The sequence below is a fragment of the Dipodomys merriami genome, unplaced genomic scaffold, assembly GCF_024711535.1.
Source record: "Dipodomys merriami isolate MVZ:Mamm:240054 unplaced genomic scaffold, mDipMer1.0.p SCAF_8, whole genome shotgun sequence".
Classification (NCBI taxonomy): Eukaryota; Metazoa; Chordata; class Mammalia; order Rodentia; family Heteromyidae; genus Dipodomys; species Dipodomys merriami.
The window spans coordinates 16,147,406-16,172,086 of record NW_027206401.1 but is presented as its reverse complement, the minus strand read 5'-3'; the positions used below and the strand labels follow the sequence as shown (position 1 = coordinate 16,172,086).

Sequence of the window (24,681 nt, the reverse complement as noted above, 5' to 3'; positions counted from 1 at the left end):
TAGACCTGAATGGATCCTAAATTTAGTACTTCAGTGATCCAGAGCTTTGGGAAGCAGAACATTCTAACCCTCAGTACACAATTGTTCCATCAAAACCCTCCTTTTTGACCCTAGGTTAGAGGTCCTTGCTTCCTTTTGCATGTGAGGTTGCTCCTGTGTGAGAGCCATTCATGCTGACTTGGCAGTCATCAGGGACAGATGGCTAATGTCATGCCGAAAGGGCACCATTGAAAGAGCTCTGGCAGTTTCTGGAGGGATTCTACGTCATATTCACAGGCATCACCACACTCAAACAAAGCGCTGCAGCCCTTGGGAAAGGGAGGTGCCTGGCAGGCAGAAGCTCCATGGGACTTGCGGAGAAACACACACTGGAGCTGTTGAGACTGGTGTACTCCTCTTTTAGTTAAAACACAGAAACATCTTTGCTAGGAAAGCAGAGATCAGGTGGCTTTTTGAGCTGTTGATGGATGGATAAAAAAATTCAGACAAAAAGGCAGGAACGTGTTCACCTGATGATAAGGCATGGTCAACTACTGTGAGAAGATTCCCTGACCTTGTCTAGGTCCTACGAATGTCAGATTATCAGAGATAAAAGTTCACATTTGTGTCAGATGCTTGTGGCTCACCCCTGTAATCTTAGCTGTTCAGGAGGCTGAGTATCAGGGTTTGACACCAGCCCTAGCTGACAAATCTATGAGACTCTTTTAACTCCAGTAAACTGGCAAAAAGCCAGAAGTGGCAGAGCACCAGCCTTAAGCAAAAAAAAAAAAAAAAAAAAAAAAAAAAAAAAAAGCTAAGAAAAGAGCATGAGACCCGACCCTGAGTTCAAGCCCCAATAGTTGTGCAAAAAAAAAAATCACAATTGTCACGGAGCCTCTATCACTTTGTTTTCAAATTGCCTGGGATGTTCTCTCCCTGGAAGAGGAGAAATGCCCCCAGAGTCGCTCCAAGGGGAGGCCCACCTCAGCTCTGGGCCTGCCCCCACCCACGGTGCTGTGTTCATTCAACACTGGACTTGTTTTTGGAGCCCAAGCATCTGCCAGGGGTCAGATCAGGCAGTGTCCCTTTTCCCATGTTCCCGGTATCACCTTCTCTATCACTTTATATTGTAGTTTACTAAAGCAGTGGGTTTTATTTTTCAAACTAGAAATTTCTTCTTGCTTTATTTCCAAATAAAATTTTATTCTTTTTAAATCCCTTCCATTACATGGGTGATGGAGAGGATAATGGAAAAACACAAACAAGATGTTCAAGTTACAGTCTGGAGTGTACAACTTTTTATATGCTGGGGCAGTCCTTTCATATGATTTTTATTTCTTGTGGACCTCCCAGACATGTCCAGTCACATCTTGCTGATAGGACACAGGTGTACACACACACACACACACACACACACACACACACACACACACACACACACACACAAGTGCACATGCACACTCCTCCTGTTGTTTAAGATTACATTGTCCTAGGATGTAAGAAGACCTAGGTGTCTAATACACATGAAGACAAGAACAAATTCACTTGGTGATGAGATACACTGCTACAGTGAGAATCCCACCCGTGCCCGCCCATATTCTATTTATGTGCAAAAACAGACATAGAGTTTCCAGCCCCCTTATTACCTAGCCAGGTTGCTTATGCCTCACCTTGCAAAGCTGGTTTTGCTTCTAAACAAGAAATGAATTGTACCTCATGCTCCAAACAGCGTATTGTTGTAGAAGTGTGTGGCAAATAAAGCCACTTGCCTAGTGGCTAGGAAGGAAAAGAGAGACAGACTATTTTCCCATGATTCCCTCTTAGGGAACAACCTCAATGGCATGAAGACACCTACACACACACACACACACACACACACACACACACACACACGCACACACACACACACACACACACACACACACCACACACACACCACCACCACCACCACCACAGGACCACAACCACTAAAAACAAGCTAGAAACCAGTCCTTTCGCAGAGGTCTTTGGGACAGTCAGAATCAAGCCATAGCGATAATCTAGTGCTTCATGAGATCATTTAAGTGGCACAGAGACATCACCCTAAATTAATGTCCAATCATAAAATAAAAAGTTAATTCCCTCTTTGTTATCCTTGATTCTTCTGATTCTATTTAGAAGAGTTTCTATTTCACACCACTGTGTCTAATGCCTCTCTCACACTTAGTAACATCTGTATTTAACACATACAGAGTCTCAGAATTTTATTTTTGGTGAGATCTGAGGCTCTCAGTTCAAAGCCAGCCAGGTAGAAAAGTCTATGAGAGTCTTATCTCCAATTAACTATTAAAAAGCCAGAAGGAGACAGATGTGGCTTAAGTGGTAGAGCACAAACCTAAAGCGAAAAAGCTAAGCAAAAGTACAATACCCCCGTACTGGTACAAAACCAAGCATAAAACAAACCAAAAAGTCCTTTGGTTAATGTAAGGCAACATTTAGATTTGTGATAAATAGTTAGCACTATATTTACTCTTGTCAATGTATATCCTTTATTAGCAAAGAGAATTTGCATTATAAATATTTAGAGGAGGCACTCTATGTTCTTTTGTTCATGAGAAAGTTTGCCACTGGCCAATTTATGCACATATGCAGCTAACCACACAAAGTTAATGTCGCTGGTCCTGTTACTGATGGAGCAAGCTGCTCCCCCTTTCTTTTTTGCTAGTCGTGGGGCCTGAACTCTGGACCTGGGCACTGTCCTTCTGCTCTTCAACTCAAGGCTAGCTCTCTACCAGTTGAGCCACAGCACCACTTCCAGCTTTTTCTGTTTGTGTGGTGCTGAGGAATCGAACCCAGGGCCTCATGCATGCAAGGCAAGCGCTCTACCACTGAGCCACCTCCCCAGCCCAAGCTGCCCCTTTTTATGTTGAGAGGCCAGTGTTGAAGTGAACTAGAAAGAGCTTCCCTTTTTTTGAAGATATTTTCTACTTGGTATCACCAAAATATATCCTAACCTTTTCAAGTGTAACGTCTGTTAATAAGCCAGTAGACTACATTAAAAAATGTAATAACTAAGAAGTAGAAATGTGACTCAAGTGGTAGAGAGCCTTAAGCAGAAAAAAAACTAGTAACTAACCATATTGAAGTTGATTATTTGAACTAATATAAATTTATTGAAAATGCCTTATTTTCTACTCATTTTGGATCAAAGAAGAAGTAGACTTTAGGAATGTCCTTCCTTCCTTGCTTTCCTTCTTTCTGTCTCTTTCTCTCTCTCTCTCTTTCATTTAGTCTTCCTTCTTTCCTTCCTTCCTTCCATACTAGTGCTGGGGCTTACACTCAAGACCTGGGTGCTGTCTCTTAGCTTTAATATTCAAGACTGGAACTCTTAATGTTTGAGCCACAGCCCCACTTCCAGCTTCTTGCTGGTTAAATGGAGGTCAGAATCTCATGGACTTTGCCACCTAGACCATAATCCTCAGATCTTGGCCTCCTGAGTAGCTCAGGTTCCAGGAATGAGCCACTGGTTACCTGGCTTAGAAATTTCTTAATATTAATGAACCAAAAATAACAACACTCATTGAGAACCCACATAAGCCATCCAAAACAATATGATCTTCAGTGTAAAAGTTCGATTTGCAGGGATATTTTTTTACGTATAATTTAATAAGACCTAGCCTTATGTAGCTATGCATTTTAACTTTACATTGTAAAACTGTTGTTCACATCTCCAATTGTTGGTTAAATTCCCAGTCAGTGTCATGTGAGGCAACTAAAGCCAATACTAAAAATGTGTTTTCTCTCCCTTGCACACATATGTGCTTTGCATGGCTCCCTACAGAGCTAATGATGCTGTTTCCAAACAATTGTAATAGTAACAGAGATTTAAAAACAAAGAACTATAAAGCAAGCCAACTGTAGAATCACTCACCTGGCATCCTTGCAATGTCACATTCAAATTACTAATGATCTGTTAATCAGGACAGTTATCAAGAGGAAAAGGTTGAGGCACAGAATGTCCATAATCTTAACATTGCTTAGAAAATCATGTCTTTCTATTTTCATAAACAATTGCTTAGAAGATATTTAGCTTGAAGCCGGGCGCTGGTGGCTCACGCCTGTAATCCTAGCTACTCAGGAGGCTGAGATCTGAGGATCGTGGTTCAAAGCCAGCCCGGGCAGGAGAGACCGTGAGACTCCTATCTCCAATAAACCACCAGAAAACCGGAAGTGGCGCTGTAGCTCAAGTGGTAGAGCGCTCGCCTTGAGCTGAAGAGCTAAGGGACAACGCCCAGGCCCAGAGTTCAAGCCCCACGGCTTGATATATATGAAAACATTACAGCAAGAGTAGAACCAAGATTTTGTTTCTTTGTATGTCCTCCCCCATTGTATAACCCCTGTTTTCACTGTATTTGATGTCGGTGCCTGAATCTTATATATGGACTTCTCTAGCTTGGGGAGAGAAAGGGGAAAAAAAACAAAATGTTTAAATAGGGATACAGGTTGTAACAATGAGATGTACAAGACACTATGTTGAAAATCTACAATTTAGGTGGCCGGGTGGGGGTGGGGGACAGGGGGGGCAGGGCATGTGGTTGTGGAGGTGGGAGGGCAGGGATGGTAAGGGAAAAACAAAGGAGGAGGCAGCAATGCTTGATAGAAAATATACTCATTACCTTGCTCATGTAACTGTAACCCTTCTGTACAGTGTATTTACAATTAAAAAGGTATTTTTTAAAAAGAGTAGAACAAGGATTCTTTCATAGTTGTTTGGAAGATGTTCCATATAATTCAGACCTCCTTGTGGACTCCATTTTCAGTTCTTCCATCTGTGTCAAGAAAGAAGTATATAAGTATGTGGATGTGTTTATAATATACATACATATATCCTGACCCAGTTTTATCTAAGAAGCTTATAGACCCTTAAGTCAGTCTAAATACTCTTTAGATTTTAAGGATTTAAGCATTTGGCTTTCTTTTCTTCTTACCCTCTGAATATGACACATCTCATTTCCATCCTGGTCCACTGTGTTTGGTGTAACCATTGGATTGGGGAAAGACAAAAAGGAATGTTAGATTACACTTGTAGACATCATATCTAAATCCATGCACAACCTTCACAGAAGTAAATTTAATGTTCTCTTTCTCTTTCTCTCTCTCTCTCTCTCTGTGTGTGTGTGTGTGTGTGTGTGTGTGTTTGTGTACTGGGGATTGAAACAGATCCTTGAATTTGCTAGGCTGGCACTCTACCATGTAAGCTTTGCCTCCAGCCCTTTGGCTGTCATTGTGTTTCTGGGAGAGCTCTGCAGTAGCTAGGATGACAGACGTGTAACACCTCACCCAGCTTTTATATCAGTTAGGATGAGTTTTTGTGAACTGTTTGCCCATACTGGTCTTCAGGCACAACCACCTGGATCTCAGTCTTCTGAATAACAAAGTTGTTTCTTTCTTTCTTTCTTTTTTTTTAAGTCTGTCATGGGGCTTGAACTCTGGGCTTGGGCACTGTCCCTGCGCTCTTCAGCTCAAGGTGAGCGCTCTCCCTCTTGAGCCATAGCGCCACTTCCAGTTTTCAAGTGGTTTATCGAAGATAAGAGTCTCAAGGAGTTTCCTGCCTGGGCTGGCTTTGAACTGAGATCCTCAGATCTCAGCCTGCTGAGTTGCTAGAATTACAGGCATAAGCCATCAGTGCCCAGCACAATGTTGTTTCTTAACCTGATACTGACACACACACAATTTGATAGTGTATAGTGGTAGCATTGAAATTTTCATAACTTTTTGACTCTAAGGAAATGAGCATTCCGATAAAAGTATTTATCATGACATTTCTAATTAATATTCTGAGAAACTTTCAGTACTTAATGCTCAAGAACAAGAATTGGTTGAGTAAAATCGTAGCGTATCCACATAGTAAAGTTTTAAGCAGCTATAATCAGAGTTGATGCTCTTGAAGAATTTCTAACATGACATATCAAAAATTCTCAGGCCATGATAAAAACCAAAGCCAAAATTTCCTTCCCAGTCCATTGTTAACGATGTATCCCTGCTATGAACAAGGAGTAAGAGAATAGTACATACACCAGAATGTTATTGTGGTTGTTTTTATTCTTTCCCTTTGTTCTAATTATTTGTTTCTGCTATACATCTTCCTAAGGCTTTTAAAATTGCCTATTGTGGTAAAGAAATAAAATACAGAGGAAAATACTTGCAGCAATTGCAAGAAGACACATTTTCCTGTCCATTCTCCCTCCTTGGTGAGCCATATAACTGCTATGGCTCTTCCTGCAAATGCACACTATTGCCTCTCCCATCGGAAAGAAAATCAGGAAGAAAGGTGATGATGAGAATCTGTGTCACCTACTGTCTGTTCTTTTTCAGCACACAACCGTTTTGCCTTTTATATTAATCGAGATGAGGACCTCACACCATCAGTATCCCAGCAGGAGCAGCGGATTGACTGCCATCTGCACCTTCTCTGTGGGCTATATATTATGGTAAGGACCGTGCCTGCTGGGCTTTCCTATTGTATTAAATCCTGCACTGCTAAATTCAGGCACATGTTGCAATATTGATATAATCACTAACAGATTCACACTGCGTGCCTCATTTGGTCCAAGACCTGGGCTTTGTCTCGTTTCCCCAGATGCTTATATTTTTAGAAAGTATATGCCAAACCTCACACAGCAGGAATTTGTTGAACAATCCCATGTAAGCAGTGGTTCTTCCAAGGCTACATTTTTCAACTCTTTTTCAAACTAAATGTTTTTCTTGGATACTCATTTTATAGCTTAAGGACTTTTTTTTTGTTTTTTGCATAGCATTTGTTGTTGTTGCTGCTGCTGCTTTTATTGGGGGATGGGAGAGTTGCAACAAACACAAATGCAAAGAGAGAAAATGGCTTCTTGGAACGAACACCTTACACTTAATAGGAAACAAGTAAAAATGTACATTTGTATGGATCTGTTTCAAACCAATGCCAGAATTAGCTATTCCATATAGAATGTATTTATGTGTGGAATATTGGGGGTAAATAAACCAGAAGAAATTTCCACATGGCCTGTTGGGTATGACAAAGGTCATCTTAAGAGTGAGATGCAAGATTTATCTGATTAAGACTTTTTTTTTCCTGCCAACCTTACTTCATCTTAATTTCAGTTTTATCATGCTTTAACATTTCAAAAATTCCTTATCTTAACGTGAAGATTCCTTATTTCTTTTTAGAATTCCAAATCCTCTTGTATTAACCCACATGGAGAAGGTCCCTCCCACCAGCATGCCCTCCTCTTGGGACTCTTGTCCTGAGTTATGGGTCACCACCCCGCCCCTCCTCTTAGCCTGAAGGACTGGATGATGTCCTTCCCAAACACCCACAACTGCATTTAATCCTGCCAAAAGCCCAGAGCTTTGGGAAGTCCTGTCTCCATGGAGCATTTTTGCTCCAGCCAGCCTATAAATACAAGATAAGGTATCCAGTACAGGACTTTACAGACTATTTGCCTGAGCAATCACATGATGTCCTGGAGCTAAGCAGAAAGAGTATCTGCTGAGGAAGTTATACCATGTGGCTGGATCTTAGGAACGTGCTGAAGAAGGCCCTGCAGAAAGAACACGCAGTAAAGCCTATCTATCTGCCAGTTCACCAACCCATGGAAAGACCACTTGCAAGGACTAGGGCAGAGTTTGTTTCTCGAACCATTCTCTAGGGTTTAGGACTTTCTTCCTCCTTGAAATCTTAAGTACTGACTTTCTGTGATAAAGAAAGCCAGATGATTAGTATTCACAGGTAAAAATGTGACCAATGCTGTGCTTTAAAATGAGCTTTGATGCTTTATACCTACAAACTTATAGGTCAATGACTGTCACCTTTTGGAATAATCAAAAAGTGAAATGACATGATCTTTCCAGGGATGCTTACAAAGTTTAAAAATAACGGATGGAGCTGGGTACCAGTGGCTCATGTCTGTAATCCTAGCTACTCAGGAGGTTGAGATCTGAGGATCACAGTTTAAAGCCAGCCCAGGGAAGGAAAGCCCATGAAACTCTTATCTCCAATTAACCACCAGAAAACTGGAAGTGGCATTGAGGCTCAAGTGGTAGAGTACTCACTTTGAGCTGAAGAGCACAGAGACAGTGCCCAGGCCCAGAGTTCAAGCCCCACAGCCAACAACAACAACAAAATAACAGATGGCTCATGCCTATAATCCTGTCTGCCCAAAAGGCTGAGATCTGAGGATTGTGGTTCAAAACCAGCACCAAGCAAGAAAATCTGTGAGACTTTTATCTCCAGTTAACCAGCAAAATGTCATATGTGGATCTGTGGTTCAAGTGGTAGGGTGTCCCAGCCTTGCAAGAAAAAGCTAAGCGACAGTACCTAGGCCCTGTATTCATACGTACATACATATGTACATACATACATACATACATACATACATATGTACATACATACATACATACATAAATTCTCTCATCCAGTAACCCCAACCCCAAATACAGACATTACTCTACACAACAGCCATGTTATTCCCTCTGGGATCTGTGGCATATTTCTGAGAATTCATTTCTATGCTATTAAATTAACTTGCAGAACCCCAGAGAGTGGAGGAACTATGTTGTTTCTGATGGCCTGCCTTCCCCTGTATGTACAATCAGTCCATGTTCCAAGGAGACACATGGGAAATCCCGCACAGTGCTCATTATAGACCCCCAAGATCCCTCATTAAAATGAAGCATGACTCACACTCTTCATGCCAAGTGAAGCTTGCCAGCCCCGTGTTCTCCCTCCGCAAAGCAGTAACTTGTTTGGACATGTATTTGCATTCACCAAGCGAATTCCCTCAGATTTGTTCTGAGAACGCTTTCAGAGTCAACTTTTTCCTTTGGTGTTCTGCCCTCGGCATTCCGAGCTATGCCAAGAGCTAAACAATATCCCTTGCATCATGTCACATTATATAAATCCAAGGATTTAATTGTTATCAAAAAAAGCACTAGCTTTCGTTCCTTTCCAGGCTGTCTCAGGGCCGACATGCCAGGGACACAACACTGAGAAGTTTGGGATATGACATCTTTTGATAGCATACCAGGGTTGAAACTGGACATTCCAGAACCTCATGCCAAGACGGAAGAAAGCCTTCTTATCGTGTGCGAATTATAACATAAACAGATCTCCTTAACAACTCTGAGTAAGGTTGAGTCAACTCTATAACTTGGGGCTGCTGGTCAAGCTGTTTGTCTGCTTTTCTTGGCTTCTCACTGGCTAGCCATTCTCACAAGTCTCTCTCCCTGTCTAATTCTATTCATTTCCTACATTTGGATGATGAGTCGAGAAAGTAAGGGCCAGACACCCATACTTCCAGGTGTCTCATTGGTCCACCTCACTGGTCCATTTCCCAAATCCATGTTAGTCCTCCTCATGCTGGTCATCTGTGGACCATCATAGACTCCTATCATATATATATATATATATATATATATATATATATATATATATATATATAACATATATGTGTATATATATGTGCATATATATGCACACACACATATATATGCACCCTATTTGTAGGAACCTCTGTCATAAAAGAGAGGATGCTTATTATCTCATGCACAGAGATCCTCATGGTCAATAATGAAAAAGTGATTATCAAGGATCGTAATGAGTGCTATTCTTTGGAGACAGACATTGTGCTAAATGCTTTTTTAAATATAATCTTATACTCTTTGGTTTAAAAATCAAAAACAATGCTGAAGTTCATTTACAACATAGTATATTGTGAGTCTCATTGTTGCAATGGGTCATCCTGTGACTTTGTTTCAGTATTTGGTTATTCCCTCCCCTCCCCAAATTAGATAAATCTATATACAAGATGCAAGATACCAAAATCAAATACAGTGGCAACAGGGATATACCATAGAAAGAAGAACATACAAAAGAAAAAAAAATCACATAGTACATTAAAAACAACAACAAAGAAAAACCTCTTGTGTCCATATCTTAGGGTTCATTTGCTTAGCATCATCTTATATGATGTACATATAATGTACATATGTACATATGATATACATATATATGTACATAGCTTTTGAGCTTTTCTGTTTATCTGATACGATTATCCTAAATGTATACTAATTATTGCAAATAAGGGAAAGGATATAAAAATATAGACCATTTCCTATTGTCTATATTCCAGTTTGCATTCTCCCAAAAGTATTTATTGAATAAATTTCCCATGAAGAAGACAGAGAAAATTCAAAATAAAGTAGGACCTTTTTGATGATGTAATTCTAAATTGTCTCATATCTGAATTCTACCTTGCACCAAACTTTACTACCCCTTAGTGATACCATTGTGCATTTTTGTTTTCTTATGGAAACTTTCCTATATTTTCTCACATAAATTATTTCCATTTGCATACATTATCTTTAAATTGAAACATCCTGGAAAACACAAATAACAATATCCAAAAATCAGAAGTGGCACTGTGGCTCAAGTGGTAGAGCACTAGCCTGGAGCTGTAGAGCTGAGGGATAGCACCCAAGCACAGAGTTCAAGCCCAAGCCCCACGACTGACCAAAAAAAAGAAAAACACAGAATATCTAAAAATTAACAAATCTGAGAAATATTTTTCAGTCATGAGTAAGTAAAACTTTTAGCAGGAAAAATAAGCATTTAGACCACATTAAGGCCCCTTTTCTCTAATTTAACTGGGCGCTTCTTCACTAGTGAAACAAATCCCACCAACATATAGTTGTTCATTGACCAGAGGAAGGTATCTCTTTTTTTCAACTTAAACCATTCACCATACCATAACTACCTATCCTTTTGAATTTTTCATCTAGAATAGTATTTGAAAGTTTTTCTAGCATTGATATAAGCTGAGAGCATAATTTTATAAAAAGCTGGTGTTTCAAGAGAGACCAGAGAATTCCTTGTGGATCTCTTTGACACACAGGGAGGCTTGCTGCTGAGCTGACTTGGTCACCCACACTGGAAACCCAATCCCTGGGTGCAGCTTAGCCAGCAGCAGGAAACTGCGGACAATCCTCCAAGAACAGAGGTCAGGAAGTGCTGCAAAGGTCAAGGAAGCCAGCCATGTACCCCACACCTGGACAATGCAGAAAGAAGCCTTCACACATATGCACCTTGTGCAGAAGTGAGCATTTGCCCTTCAGGCTCCTTGGCATTAACATGTAAGAAGTGGGATTTTGTGAGCAAAGCAGGGGCACTGCACAACCACGAGCAATGAAGTCAAAAGACATTTATCCTTCTCCTATTCCATACACTAACCCTTTGGACAAGGAAAAGACACCCAAGAACCAGGAGGAGCTCTCTTCTTCAGAGAACTGGAGTGCATGGTAGAATGAAGATGCAAGGCTCCCTCCACTGAGACTTCAGCAATAAACCTGGTATGAGAGCAAAGCAGAAAGCCAGCATCTTGTATCAGAGCAAGTGAGAATCTCAGAGACTCCTGGGGTCGGGGAAGATCACAATGGGCCTGGGAGACCATTGTAACAGCTTGGTGGCCAGTGTGCAATGGGAAGGCACTGGAAAGTTTGAACCAAGAATTGACATGAGCTAAGATGTTTTGAAAGGATCCCTGTTGCTGCTGTGCTCCGTGTGGACTCCAGGCAAAGATAAGATCGGGAGAAGAGGTGGATGGGAGGTTGTAGAAGTCATCCTGGTGATGGACAAAGTGCTCTGGGTGCCAGCGGTAGAAAGGATAGTGGCAGGACTCTGGGTACATTTCAAAGAGCCAGTAACTGGAATTCTCAACAACAAAAAATCCATACACTCCAGACTCTTTAATAAATTTCAGCCTTAGTATGAGAGAAAATAATGCTCACTCTTTCCCCCAGAAAATGTCATCTCCTACAGTTGTGTGTAATAAAAGTTCCTCTGCACATGGAATGAAGTTAAGGACCTTGAGTTGATGAAATTAGCTTGCATGATGCAGCAGGACTTGATCTAGTTACAGAAGTCTTTAGATGTGGCAATCCTACTACAGCAGTAAACAGAGAGATAGGACTGTAAAGGAACTGTGGCCGATATAATGTGCACAATACTCAAGCTAGCATGGGTAGCTTTTTTCTCTTTTTAATATATATTTTTATTGTAAAGATACTGTACAGAGGGGTTATAGTAACATGAGTAAGTTAATGAGTACATTTCCTATCCAGCATTGTTGCCCCCTCCTTTGTTTTTCCCCTACCATCCTTTCCCTCCCCACCTCCCTAACTCCTCCCACCCTCCCCCCGCCCGAAGTTATAAAGTTCATTTTCAACAAAATGTCTTGTACATCTCATTGTTACAGTGGATCAACCTGTATCCTTGTTTCAGCATTTTGTTATTTCCCTTCTCCTCCCCAAATTAGAAAAATGTATATACAAGATGCAGGACACTGAAATCAAATACAGTGAAAACAGGGGTTATACCACGGGGGAAGAACATACAAAAGAAACAAAAAATCACATAGTACACTATAAGTACATTAAAAACTACAGCAACAAAGATAAAACCTCTCGTGTCCCTATCTTGGGGTCCTTTCTTTTAGCATCATCTTATATGGTCATATGTACATAGCTTTTGACCTTTGCTAGATGGGTAGTTTTGAAGACAGAGGAAGAATCATTGTGAGGACTATAGACTGTCTCTACAAGTTGGAAAAGGGAAGGAAATAGATTTTCCTCTAGAACCTCCAGGAAAGAAACACACAGCCCTGCTGACATCTTGACTTCAGCCCGGCAAGATCTATGCTAAAGCTGTTCCCTACAGAATGGAAGATAAATTTGTAGAGACATAAGCCACTGGAGTTGGCTGTAATGTATTTTTTGCAGCAATGGGAGAAAACCACTGCGGACCTCAGTTTTCCCATCTGAACAAGAGGATAAAAGGAGTTACCAGGCAGGATGGCTCTGAGAATCAGAAAACTGGACACGTGATTCCCATCACATAATTGGCATTCAATGTATCAGCCATTGGTGTTGAGCTCGTCACCAGCATACTGAGTCACCAGAGAACTGTTAACAGCTTAACTCCAGGGGACAGAAGTCCAAGTTATTGTTTTTAGCCACTCCTTGCTCAGTTTCCCTTTTTCTGGGCCCTAGGAGCTTATTGCTTATCCTCTCTTTGACTAATTTTTATGTCATATAAGACAGGAAGAAGGCCCGTTTCACAGACTTGTAAAACTTAACATGGAGACATTCAGAAAATGAAAATATCTCTTTCTTCCTTCTAGTGACAAAAATGGAATCTGATGAGATTCCATAAGAAAGTTCCATTTTCTTTCTCTCTCTTTCCCACCAACTTCATGTTCATTTAATCATCCTCTCTTCATCTTTGGGGTGTTATTCCTGCTTCCTGGGGATTGTGACTTCTTAAAACCTATTAAGAACATTTAAAGACTTTTCCGCAGTGTTCTAATGGGTCCTATGTTAGGTTATTCTTGAAGTTCTGCATTTCCCTTGAGAATTGAGAATGTCATTGCTTTCCCATTATTCAAATCTGCTTGTTTTTACAAGCTCTCTGTTAAGAGTGTGTTGTTTTCTCATCAAGGAGCAGGAAGTCTATTGAGGACTTACCAGCTGAGAGTGTGGCTTGTCCACTGGGGTATAGGTCAAATCAGTCTCTTACATCTGCATCTGGACAGAAAAGGCCTTGGTTTACAATTCATCTGGAGTCCCAGTATTATTGGAAGTTCCATCTCCTTCTACTGCCCCTCCCCCAGGAGCTGATTCTCAGACATTCTGTACCTGAAGAACTAGACATTCTCCCTCCCCATGGCTGCTAACCATGATTCCAACCCTGGAATCGTGTAATCGGGACCCTTCCCACACCCTCCAACTTCCTCCCACGACCTAACACTATCGCTGCTTTCCTCTCCAATTTCTGGGGTCACCAGAATCCATGCTGCTGTGTCCTCGATGCTCTGTGGCAGTTTCTCCATGTGGGCATTTCTGTCCACTCCTCTCCCTCCACCTCACCCTCCCCATGCCTCTGGGAAGATGGCCCAATTTGTATTTCACAAAGAAAAGTCAAGACATTAAAGGGGAGTTCATTCAAGCTCCTCCTGCAAGCGTACTTCCTGCAGCCATCCTGTCTCCCACCACAAGATGGCTTTGTACACATTTCTACAGTGTCCTCCTCTGTGCCCTGCCATGACCCCCAGCTCTTCTGGGTCCTCATCTGTTGATCGTCACTTCCCCTTCTCCAACTTCAACCTTACTTCCTGATCTGCACACCCTCCAGTCTTCATCTCCAGTTTGCAGCAGTTTCTGCTATTGGCCAACCCTTCTCTTTGACATCCAGCTACTGTTCTGTGTCCTTTAATGCAGCCAACTTCATGTACATCGCCTCCATTCTCACAACTCAACTTACACATGTCACAGACCAGATAATGTAATAGTTAAAGAATGTATTCATGAGCCAGACTGCCTGGTTCTGAATTCTTCTTCTGTCATATAACCTTGGGTCAGTACATGTCCTCATCTGTAGAGTGGGAGAATCATTGTACCTGTCTCATAAGTTTATTGTGATTGTTAGAATAATGTTCATCTGAATATATGTAAAGCACTCGAGTATGGCTTAAGCTTCATTGCTGTAGCATAACCTTTTACAGATGTCACCAGAGGCTCTGTTTTAGGTAAGATTGTTCGTTGGCATCTTCTCAATTGGCATTTTATCCTCCTCTTACCAAAACACTCTCTTGCCTTTAGTTATGTAACCATCTCCCTTTCCCATCATGACATGATGATCCCTCTCATCTTCCTATACCCACTACCCAAAACATCATATTATAATTCTTCCAAGCCCCGCCCTGACTCTGCTTCTGCTGCTACCCATTCTCCCTCAATCGACCTGCCCCTTCCATTATTGAAGTATCTCCACCTCAGACCTTTAACCCAAATCTCCTGAGCCTGTGCCATATCTACTTGCTTAGCAATTGCAAAATAACCTTGTGCCACACCTGATTTCCCATTCCACCTCCAAACCTAGATCCACCTAGTAAAATCACCTACCCACTTATACATGCCAGAACACTATCCATCTCTATCCATCTCTCTATCCATCTCTCTTGGCCAACAATGGCAGGCAGCCAGTCACTTACCAGTTTCTGATCTCTTTACCTCCAAGATACTTTTAAGAATCCTCAAGCTTTACTCTGTCTCCATAGCCAACATCATGGCCCACACTATCTTTTCCTCAATAACTACATAGAACTATTATGTACAGTTTACTGGATGATTTTTTTAATGTGAGGACTTCATTCCTTTGCTCCAAGAGTATAAATGAGTTCTCATTGCTTCATTGGATTAAGTCCAAAACTACTTACATGGGTTAGGTACCCCTGTGTAACCTGACCACTGATCTCATCCTCTTCTTTCCTCTTTACTAACCCAGACAAAGTGACCTTTTCTCTGATGATCAATAACTTCCTCCATGCTACCACCCAAACCATCATTCCCCAACTATGACTTCTGTCATTGTTAGCTCCAGTTTGAACTTCTCTTTTGGGTTTCCAGCCTTCATATCTCTTTCTTGGGGAAACCTACTCTGATTCCCAAGGCTTAGTTCAGCTGCTCTATAGTACATTACCATAATTCCCTATCTATTTTTGCCAATGATTTCAAAACTAGTTGTAGTCCTGTGCTTTTTTTGTTTCTGTTTGGGAACAGATTCTGTTCCCAAAGCCCTCTCATTTTACTATTTAAAACAAGAAAAAGTTCAATACTTGAAATAATCTTAGAGAACACAGAGACCTTCCTTATCTATATGATCCTAAGGGTTATCTTTGGACATGATATTAATCAAAATCAGAGTCAACATAAGACAAATTGCTTAATAAGAGAAATTGTGATCATATGTGAATTATAAATGAAAGCTAAGTAGGGAAAATAAATGTATTGTGCATGTTGTATGGATACTAAACACATGCATACCCATACACACACACACACACACACCACTTCCATACACTTAGCTCAGTTGTAACCACACAAATTGTTTATAATATGCCCTTATTGTCTATTTCTCTAAAATTGAATTCAGCCTTATTGTTTCTTCTACCATCAGCCTGATTCATTTCAGTTGGCAGCTAGCACTGGTAAGCTTGTATGAGAAACCTCACAGACCACAGCGCTTGCTTGACTGATGTCTGTATGGAAGATGATCCAGTTGAGGCAGTAAAAACAGCTCAAGTAGAAAGCAAGCTTCGCTTATTAACAAAACTACAGCCTCTCCGTTTCCCTCAGGCAAGCCTTCTTGATGTCTCTGGGACTAGGGCAGCACTGTGGAAGCTCAGAACATATTCTCTGGTGGGCTGCATGAGAGGGTTGATGCCACCCATCTTTACAGTCCTGCCAAACTTCACCTTCAGTGGATGGTTTCCACAGCCACAATAGCCAGGAAGAAAAGTTCCTGGCACTCTTCTGCCCACAGCACTAAACAATATAAGGCTCCCAGGAGGCACCTAATAAAAACTGGTTGAAAATAGTAAACACTTCAAACAAAGCTATACCTGCACCGACTTAAGTTCATAGTCCAAGAGTCAATAGAATTTAAAGGCAAAAGATTGTTTGTTTGAAACGAATGGGAATGTGCCTAAAATCATTGTGGAAAGCTCTGATTTCACGCGGTTCAGTAGACTCGTTTCCCTAGTACTTTTCAAAGTCTGAGAAGCAATCATCTTGATTACTGTTATTATAATATTCTCCCATAGTCTAAGATAGCAGGTACTTGCTGATCTATGACAAAGTTAACTTACTTGTTCTGTTTATTATCTCTCAGGAGCTGTGCTAAAAGGTTTCAAATTGACAAGTCGATTTATGAGAACGGAATATCTTGATCAATATCACCCCTTCTACTGTTTTCCAATCATGGAAATAAACTTCTGACAATGGCAGAAATCATGGTTAGGGACTGGTCACTTAGGTGGCAGTGTAAAGGTGGAAAATTTGAAGGTGAAGTTGTTGATACTGAGAGAGGTCACTTTGGCTGGGTTAGTAAGCAAAGAGGAAAGTAGAGAATGAGATCAGGGGTCAGGTAATATACATGTCAATATTACATGTCAGTTTATGAGCACAGTGAATCTTGATCCGTGTCACCCCTTCTCTTGTTTCTCAATTAATTTTCTTAAACTAATGTCTATTGAGAGCCAAGCATGTAACAGACATTGTGCTAAATTGGAAGAGGTAAACAATAGATTCTTAGTCCTAAGACTTGGATTAATGATGTTTTTGCTGGAAGACTGCAAGAAAGAAGTGACCATTCCGAAATTCTTTCCAGCCTCTAGAGTAATCTAAGAATACGAGGAAATCCAAAGCACTCATATTTGAATTGATAGGAACTACTTATTAAAAAAATAGTAAGTGGCCCCAGAGGAAAGCTACACAGAGGAAGTCACATATAAGCTCCTCCTTTGAGGACAGATAGGAATTAGCCTTTGAAAATCTAGAATAGCATATCCCGGGGAGAAAAAAAGTATGACCTAGAAGCAAAAGAGGAAAATCCACCCTCAGTGAACCAAAGAAGTTCCATGTACCTGGAATGACAGAACAGTTGACCTTCCTTCAACCATTATAGTATAAATTCTACCTAGATGCCAGCCCCTCTCTGGCCAAAATTTTATTTTACTTTTTCACTATATGGTCAGTAGTTGGTGGGGTGGGTGTGGTCTTCTATGATCTTCTCTGCTTTCTTTCATGTGTTCCCTAGTGCCCCACACCACTGAGCATACTCATACTGCCTCCCGTCCATTTTTCTCTTGGCCAAAGAATTTGTTTTTAAATGTAAGTTTTGTCATGTCAATCCTTCTACTTAAAATTCTTCAATAGTTTGTTTTTTCCTGTTTGAGGTTTCTGGATTTTTTTTTTAATGTTTGGTAGCACTTTGATTTTTTTTCTTGCTCAGTGACATATCCTTGGGCTGTGACAGTAGAAAAAAACAAATGTGCCAGTCATCCTTAAGATCTGAGAATGACAGACAAAGATCATACACCAATTTAAACGATGCATAATTTTACAGGTACAAAGCATGTTGCAGTGATAGTGAGGAAGTGGCTCCTATGATATTCTTCTGGAGAAACATTGGATAAGAAAGAAAATGGAGTCCTTTTTTTCAAGAAAAAAAACATTTTGAGGCTATTTTACTGGAAGCTTTATGTATATTATGTATATTTGAGTTCCCTCAAATTTGTTCTTCTATTTGTTCTTCTTTAAAAATTGTGATTTTGTATAAGAAAATATATTTTACACTTTGCCCCATGTAATGCCATCCTATCGCTCCTTGGAACACATTGTTTAAATTGGTGTATGATTTTTGTCTGTCATTCTCAGATCTTAAGGATGACTGGCACATTTGGATTAATGATGTTTTCTAGATTTGCTGGAAGATTGCAAGAAAGAAGTGACAATTCATTCATAAATTCTTTCCCACCTCTAGAGAAATCTAAGAATTGTCATTAGGACTCTGTTGTTTGAGATGTGTTTATTCCCTAGAGAATGAATGGCTCACAAGAAGTTGTCAATGAGTCAAAGAACCAACGCACAAGACTAAGTCCCTTCCATGAACACTTCAACATCAGTCTCTCTTTGCTACTCAACGTGCCCAACACTATAATCAAAGTTATGTGAAGAATTTCAGAAAATGTATTATAGGGACATGGTAAACATGAGTACAGTTTGCCTACCTATTAGACAAAGACAGATGTATTTGCAAAAAGCCATATCCCAGGCTAAGCATGGTGGTGCATGCCTGTAATCCCACCTACTTAGGAAACAGATGAGAGGGTCATACTTTGAGGCCAGCCTGGGAAAAAGTGTGAGACTCTTATCTACAAAAAGCAAAAGCAAAAGGGGGTTAAGGGATACCTTAAGCACTTGCCTAGCAACTACAAAGCCAGTACCTACCCTCCCCGCAAAAAACCCATATCCCAGGTAGATAAATCTAATCCAAAATTTGAACTTCTACTGGGCCAAACTTTGTTTTTAAAAAAAGGCCCCCTTTTAATATACTTCTTCCTCTTTATTTGTGACTATGACAACTTAAAACATCAAAGTATATTTTGTTTTTGTTCTTTTTCTGATGTTTTGAAATTTTTATTGTAAAGGTGTTACAGTTTTTGTATTGTGAAGGGGTTACAGTTATACAGGTAAGGTCATGAGTACATTCCTTTTTGAACAGTGTTATCCTCTTGCTTTTTACGCATTTTTGAAACTCTCTTTTTGTTACCTTTACCGCTGAGCACCATCTTGACTGGGTTAAAGGTCTCATACATTTTCTTGTAACATGCTTTCAATCTTCATTATCTGCCAGTCTCTTGAGGCTGACTTATGTCTTTGGAGAATGACCTGCTTTATTTCAGGGTATGTTTTAAGATTCTATTTTTCCCTTCATCAAGATTATTCATCTTGTCAGTTATTTTATTTTTTTACCTTGCTCACAAAAAAATCTTTTCGATTTCAGATTAACATTTTTTAATGTTGGTTGTTTTTCTAACAGATAATAAGTCTATTTTGATTCTTCCGTTGTAGTTCCTTCAAAAATAGTAACCAGACACACATGTGACTTTTAGGGCAAACCTCTATGAGCTAACTCATATAGAAAGTGAACTGTATCTGCCTGTGGCCCATTTAAAAATATTTGCAAAGCTGGGACTCGGTGGATCACACTTACAATTCTAGCTATTCAAGAAGCTGAGATATGAGTATCCTGGTTTGAAGCCAGCTCAGGCAAGAACATCTGTGAGAGTCTTATCTCCAATTAATCACTCAAAAGCCAAAAGTGGCTCAAGTGGTAAAGAACTAGCTTTGAGCACAAAAGCTTAGGGACTGCACCCAGGCCCTGAGATCAAGCCCCACGACCAGCACAAAAAATAAAATAAATAAGTTATTTATACAGGCAGTGAATAGACCAAACTCATCCATAATCTCCTGCTTGCCAGTCCACACCTGCTGACAGGTCAGGATAATAGCCAGACAAAGTACATATACTCAGTGGAAAAATAATGTTAATTTTCATTTTGATTTGCAACAGGGCTATTTTAACTATTGAATTTTTTCAATGTATGTTTATTCATATTAATTAATGCTACAAAGGAGTTTCATTGTGATATTTCCATTCATTCGTGGAAGGTGCTTTGATCCAATTCTTCTTCCTTTTTATTAAACCCTCTGACTTCCCCCATAAGTTATAGATATCCCTATTCTGTGTTCACCCACACTCTTTCAGATATATGCCTAAGAGTAGAATAACAGGGTGAGTGGTAATTCTATTTTAGTGTTTTGAGAAACTTCCATGATTTCCATAGTGACCGCAGTAATTTACATTCCTACCAACAATGTATAAGAGTTCCTTTTGGTCCATATCTGAACCAGCATTTGTTAACGATATTTACTCTGACTGGAATGAAATAGTCTCAGTGTTCCTTTGATTTGCATATTCCTTATGGCTAAGGACACTGAACATATTTTTATGTGTTTAATACCCATTTATACTTCTCTTGAGAACTGTCTGTTCGATTCATTTGCCCATTGATTAACTGGGTTAATAGTTCCTCGGTGGTTTTTTATTTTTGAACTGTTTCTATATGCCGGATATTAGTCTTTGTTTAATGAAGGTTTTACATCAATTTCCTTCCATTCTGCAGATTGTCTCTTAGTTCTGCTAATTGTTTGCTTTGACATACAGAAGCTTTTTAATTTATCAGTTCTTGTTATTATTTCCTGAGCAATTGGAGACCTATTTAGAAAGCTGTTGAATGTGTCTTTATCTTCAAGTGTTTTACTTATGTATTTCTTAACAGTTTCAAAGTTTCAGGCCTTACATTAATATATTTGAATGGATTTTACAGGACAAGAGATAGGGGCCTCATTTCTGTGTTTTCTATGTAGACACATGGTTTTCTAAGTGTCATTTGTTAAAGAGGCTCCCTTTTTATAGTATATTTTGCTATTTTTGTCAAAAATAAGTGTAACTGGTTTTCTTTCTATATCTTTCATTCCATTGGTCTACATTTTTGTTTTTGTGTGTGTACTGTGCTGTTGTTGTTCTGATGATTCTGTAGCATAGTCTGAAGTCAATATTGTGGTATCTCTAGCATTGCTGTTTTTACTTTGGATCATTTAGGCAGTTCATGGTCTTTTACTTTTCCATATGAATTTTAGAAATGATTTTTGTTCTATTTCTGTGAAGAGCAATGTTAGGATTTTTATGGGAATTACGTTGAATCTGTGGATTATTTTCTGTATTATAGCCATTTTTACAGCATTAAATCTGACCATTTCCATCTTCCTGTCTTTTTCAATTTCTATCTTTATTGTTTTCTAATTTTTGTTACAGTGGTCCTTTACCTCTTTGGTGAAGTTTATTCCAGGCATTTTTTTCAGGCTATTGTGAATGGGATGATTTTTCTGATTTCTTTCTCACAGTATTCGTTGATGAGATATAGCAAAGCTACTTATTTTTTATATGTTGATTTTGTGTCCTGGTACTTTGCCAGAAGTGTTTATCAGATCTAGGAGGGTATTTTTGGTAGAGTTTTTAGGGTATTTAAATATATGATTGTATCATCTGCTAACATATCATTTAATTTATTTTCCTGTTTGTGTCCCTTTTATTTCTTTCTCTTGCCTGGCCTAGAAATTCCAGCATTAGATCAAATACGAGTGGGAAGAAGAGACATTCTCACTTTAGATGGAATGGTTTCAGATTTTCCCATGTAATATGATCTTGGCTATAGGTTTGTCATAAACAATCTTTATTTCGTCAAAGTGCATTCCTTCTATTCCTTGTCTGCCCAGGCTGTTATCATGAAGTAATCTTGAATTTTGTCAAATGGTTTTTCTGCATCTATTGAAATGATCATGTGGTTTTTTTCCCCTTGATTCTGTATTATATTTAGTGATCTGTATACATTAAACCATCCTTGCATCTTTGGAATGAAACCAAGTTGATCACAACAAATAGTCTTTACAGTGTACTACTGGATTTATTTGTACTTGTTTTTTTTGTATCTATGTTCATTGAAGTCTATACTAGTTATATAATTTTCACTTTTTGTTGTGACCTTATCAACTTTTGGCATCAGGATAATACTGGTTTTATAGAATGAATTTGGTAGCATTGAGAACCTGAAAACAACATTCTCAATGTTAACACACTGAAGATACCTGAGACTGGTGGTCTTTGGGGATATGATTGGGAATGGGCAATGTTTCATCTAATGAAACATTGATAGCATTTCTTTTTTTTCTATTTTCTGACACTGTTTGAGGCAAACTGGTATTAGTTCTTTTCTAATCTGGTAGAATTCAGCAGTGAGTTATATAGTTCTAGAATTTTCTTTGTTGGGAAACTATGACTGCTTTAATGTCACTGGAGTTTGTTTGTTTGTCTTGGGGCTTGAACTCAGGCCTGGGTACTAATTTTTTTTAACATAGCTATCCATATTTATACAGTTTTTATGATGCCTTTGTTATATCCCAAGATTCTGATAAATTGTGTTTTCATTTTCATTGGTTCTAGGATTTTTAATTCCTTATTTCTTTGATGACTCATTGGTTTAACAGTGTGTTGTTTGGTCTTCGTGTCTTGGAATATTTTCAGTAGTTTCTGTTTTAGTCTATTGTGATTTAATAGAATACACATTAGTTCCATTAGTTCCAAGATTGGCTTAAATTCTTAATATGATCTTTGGAGAATGTTTTATGAGCTGCTGAATAGAATGTTTTGTGTAGCTGTTGGGTGAAATATGTTATACATGTCTATTAAGTACACTTGATCTACAGTGTCATTTATTTCTGAAATTTCTTTGTTGATATTTGTGATCTGAATGACTTAATGTTATTATACTTGGGTCTATCTGTGCTTTTATGTCCAGTATTATGTGTTTTATTTTTTAAATTGAAGGAGCCAATATTCAATAAATTTATATTTACATAAATTATCTCCTGTTGATAGATTATTTTGCCAATATGAAGCTATTGTCTTTGTTTCTCCTGACTTAATTTTGGTTCAAAGACTGCTTTGTCAGATATAACTAGAGCCACTTTTGCTTTTGCTTTCATTCTCCATTGGAATCTGTTTTTCCATCCTTGTATGTCCTAAACTTTTTATGCCTTAGTTTTTTTTTAAGAGAGTTTCACCCAAAGGAGGATCACAAAGACACAATGGCTATGTGCATCTGATCATACAAACTATTTATCAAAATGAACTCCAGGAAATGGAAACAAGAGCTTTCTTTTTATTCATTGCTGTATTTGTTTTTTTGTCTTGTGTGTTCATGTATCTCTCTTTGGAAGGGCAAAGGGGGCATAGATATGGCGGGATGAAGGGTGAACAAATGCAGCAGTGATACTCACTAAACACTATGTTGAAAATGAACTATACAACTTGTAGTTTGGGGTGGGAGGAAAAACTGGCAGAGAGCAAGGGAATGGGTGATGTTGTTCATGAAGAAATGTACTCTTTATCTGATCTATGTAACTGTAACTCCTTAGTACATCACCTTTACAAAAACAATAAAAATGCAATAGAGTCTCATATTTATGCCCAAGCCCTGAACTTGAATTTCCTATTTATGCTTGCCACATGACTGAGATAACAGATATGAGACAACAGACTGAGATAACAGCTTTTTTTGGTTGAGAGAGGTCTCACAGACTTTTTGCCTGGGTTAGCTTTGAACCAGGATTCTTCTGACCTCTACCTCCTGAGTAGCTAGGATTACAGGCTAGAACCACTGTGCTTGGCTAAGTGCATTTTTTTTGTAGAATGTGTTTTGGATCTTGTTTTTAAATCCAGCCTGCTAGTCTGTTGTCTTTTGATTGCAAAATTGAAATCATTAGCATGCAGCATTATTATTAAAGGTATGTGGTAGTTACGGTCATTGCTTGTACTATTTAATTATTTCCTAACCCTCCTTTATCTATTCATCTCTTGAGATTTATTCTTTCCCATATTTCTTCTTTAAAGTAGTCACATATAGATAATACAGTTAAACTGAAAGTTTTTGAATTTTTATTTGAGTCAACATATACAAATTAAATGAACTTGATCTATTGAAATGTAGCTGGGAATGATCCACCTTATTAGTTTGCTTTTAACAGTTTGTTTCTGAGTGCATACATCTTTAAACCAGCTATGCAGTTTGTTTTTACAAATGACAAATAGTGGGAGATGGCCTTGAATTGACTCTGGTTTCACAATCCAAAGTATATCTTAATGTAGCTTCCACTGTGCTTATCTAATAATGAGGTTGGACAAAAATAATACTGCCTCAGATTGCAATGTTCAAGGCTTTCATTAAAGTTAATAATCAGTGCTCTTGTCTAGAAGTTTTATGCTTAACATTGATCGGCCCTTTATTGTGTGGAGTTTGCTAGCATTCAAGTCACTAGGAGCTCACCACAAAGGCCATCAGGTGTGTCTCCATGGTAGCAGTCCTTTTGTTATTCACATTTGTAACCTAGACGGTATCTGAATACTCAACATGTTGCAGCTTAATAAAAAGAAATGGATAGCTGATAATTCCAGCACAGACAAGAAGCTGGTCTCTGGGTGTTACGCCAAGAGAAACCAGGATGTCTGCTTGGCTTTTCTTCTCAAGCAGCTGCCACTAAGCATGGATTGATGCCCTCTTTGATCTTATTAACATATTAATGGTATTCATTTGTTTCATTCCTAAATGATGGGTAGAATGTTTCATCAGAGCTGAATTTTATGGAAGACAGGTATGT

The 24,681-nt window shown here is 39.1% G+C and overlaps 1 protein-coding gene across 3 annotated transcripts in view; it reads left to right on the top strand.

The window, feature by feature from the left end:
* The window catches only part of Aig1 (androgen induced 1), a 216,818-nt gene that overhangs the window by 168,919 nt on the left and 23,218 nt on the right, over positions 1 to 24,681 (top strand). For all 3 annotated transcript variants that reach the window (XM_070011003.1, XM_070011005.1, XM_070011004.1), the window contains one exon: positions 6,334 to 6,449. In XM_070011003.1, coding sequence (XP_069867104.1) covers positions 6,334 to 6,449 — 116 coding nt within the window. The remainder of the gene's footprint in view (positions 1 to 6,333; positions 6,450 to 24,681) is intronic.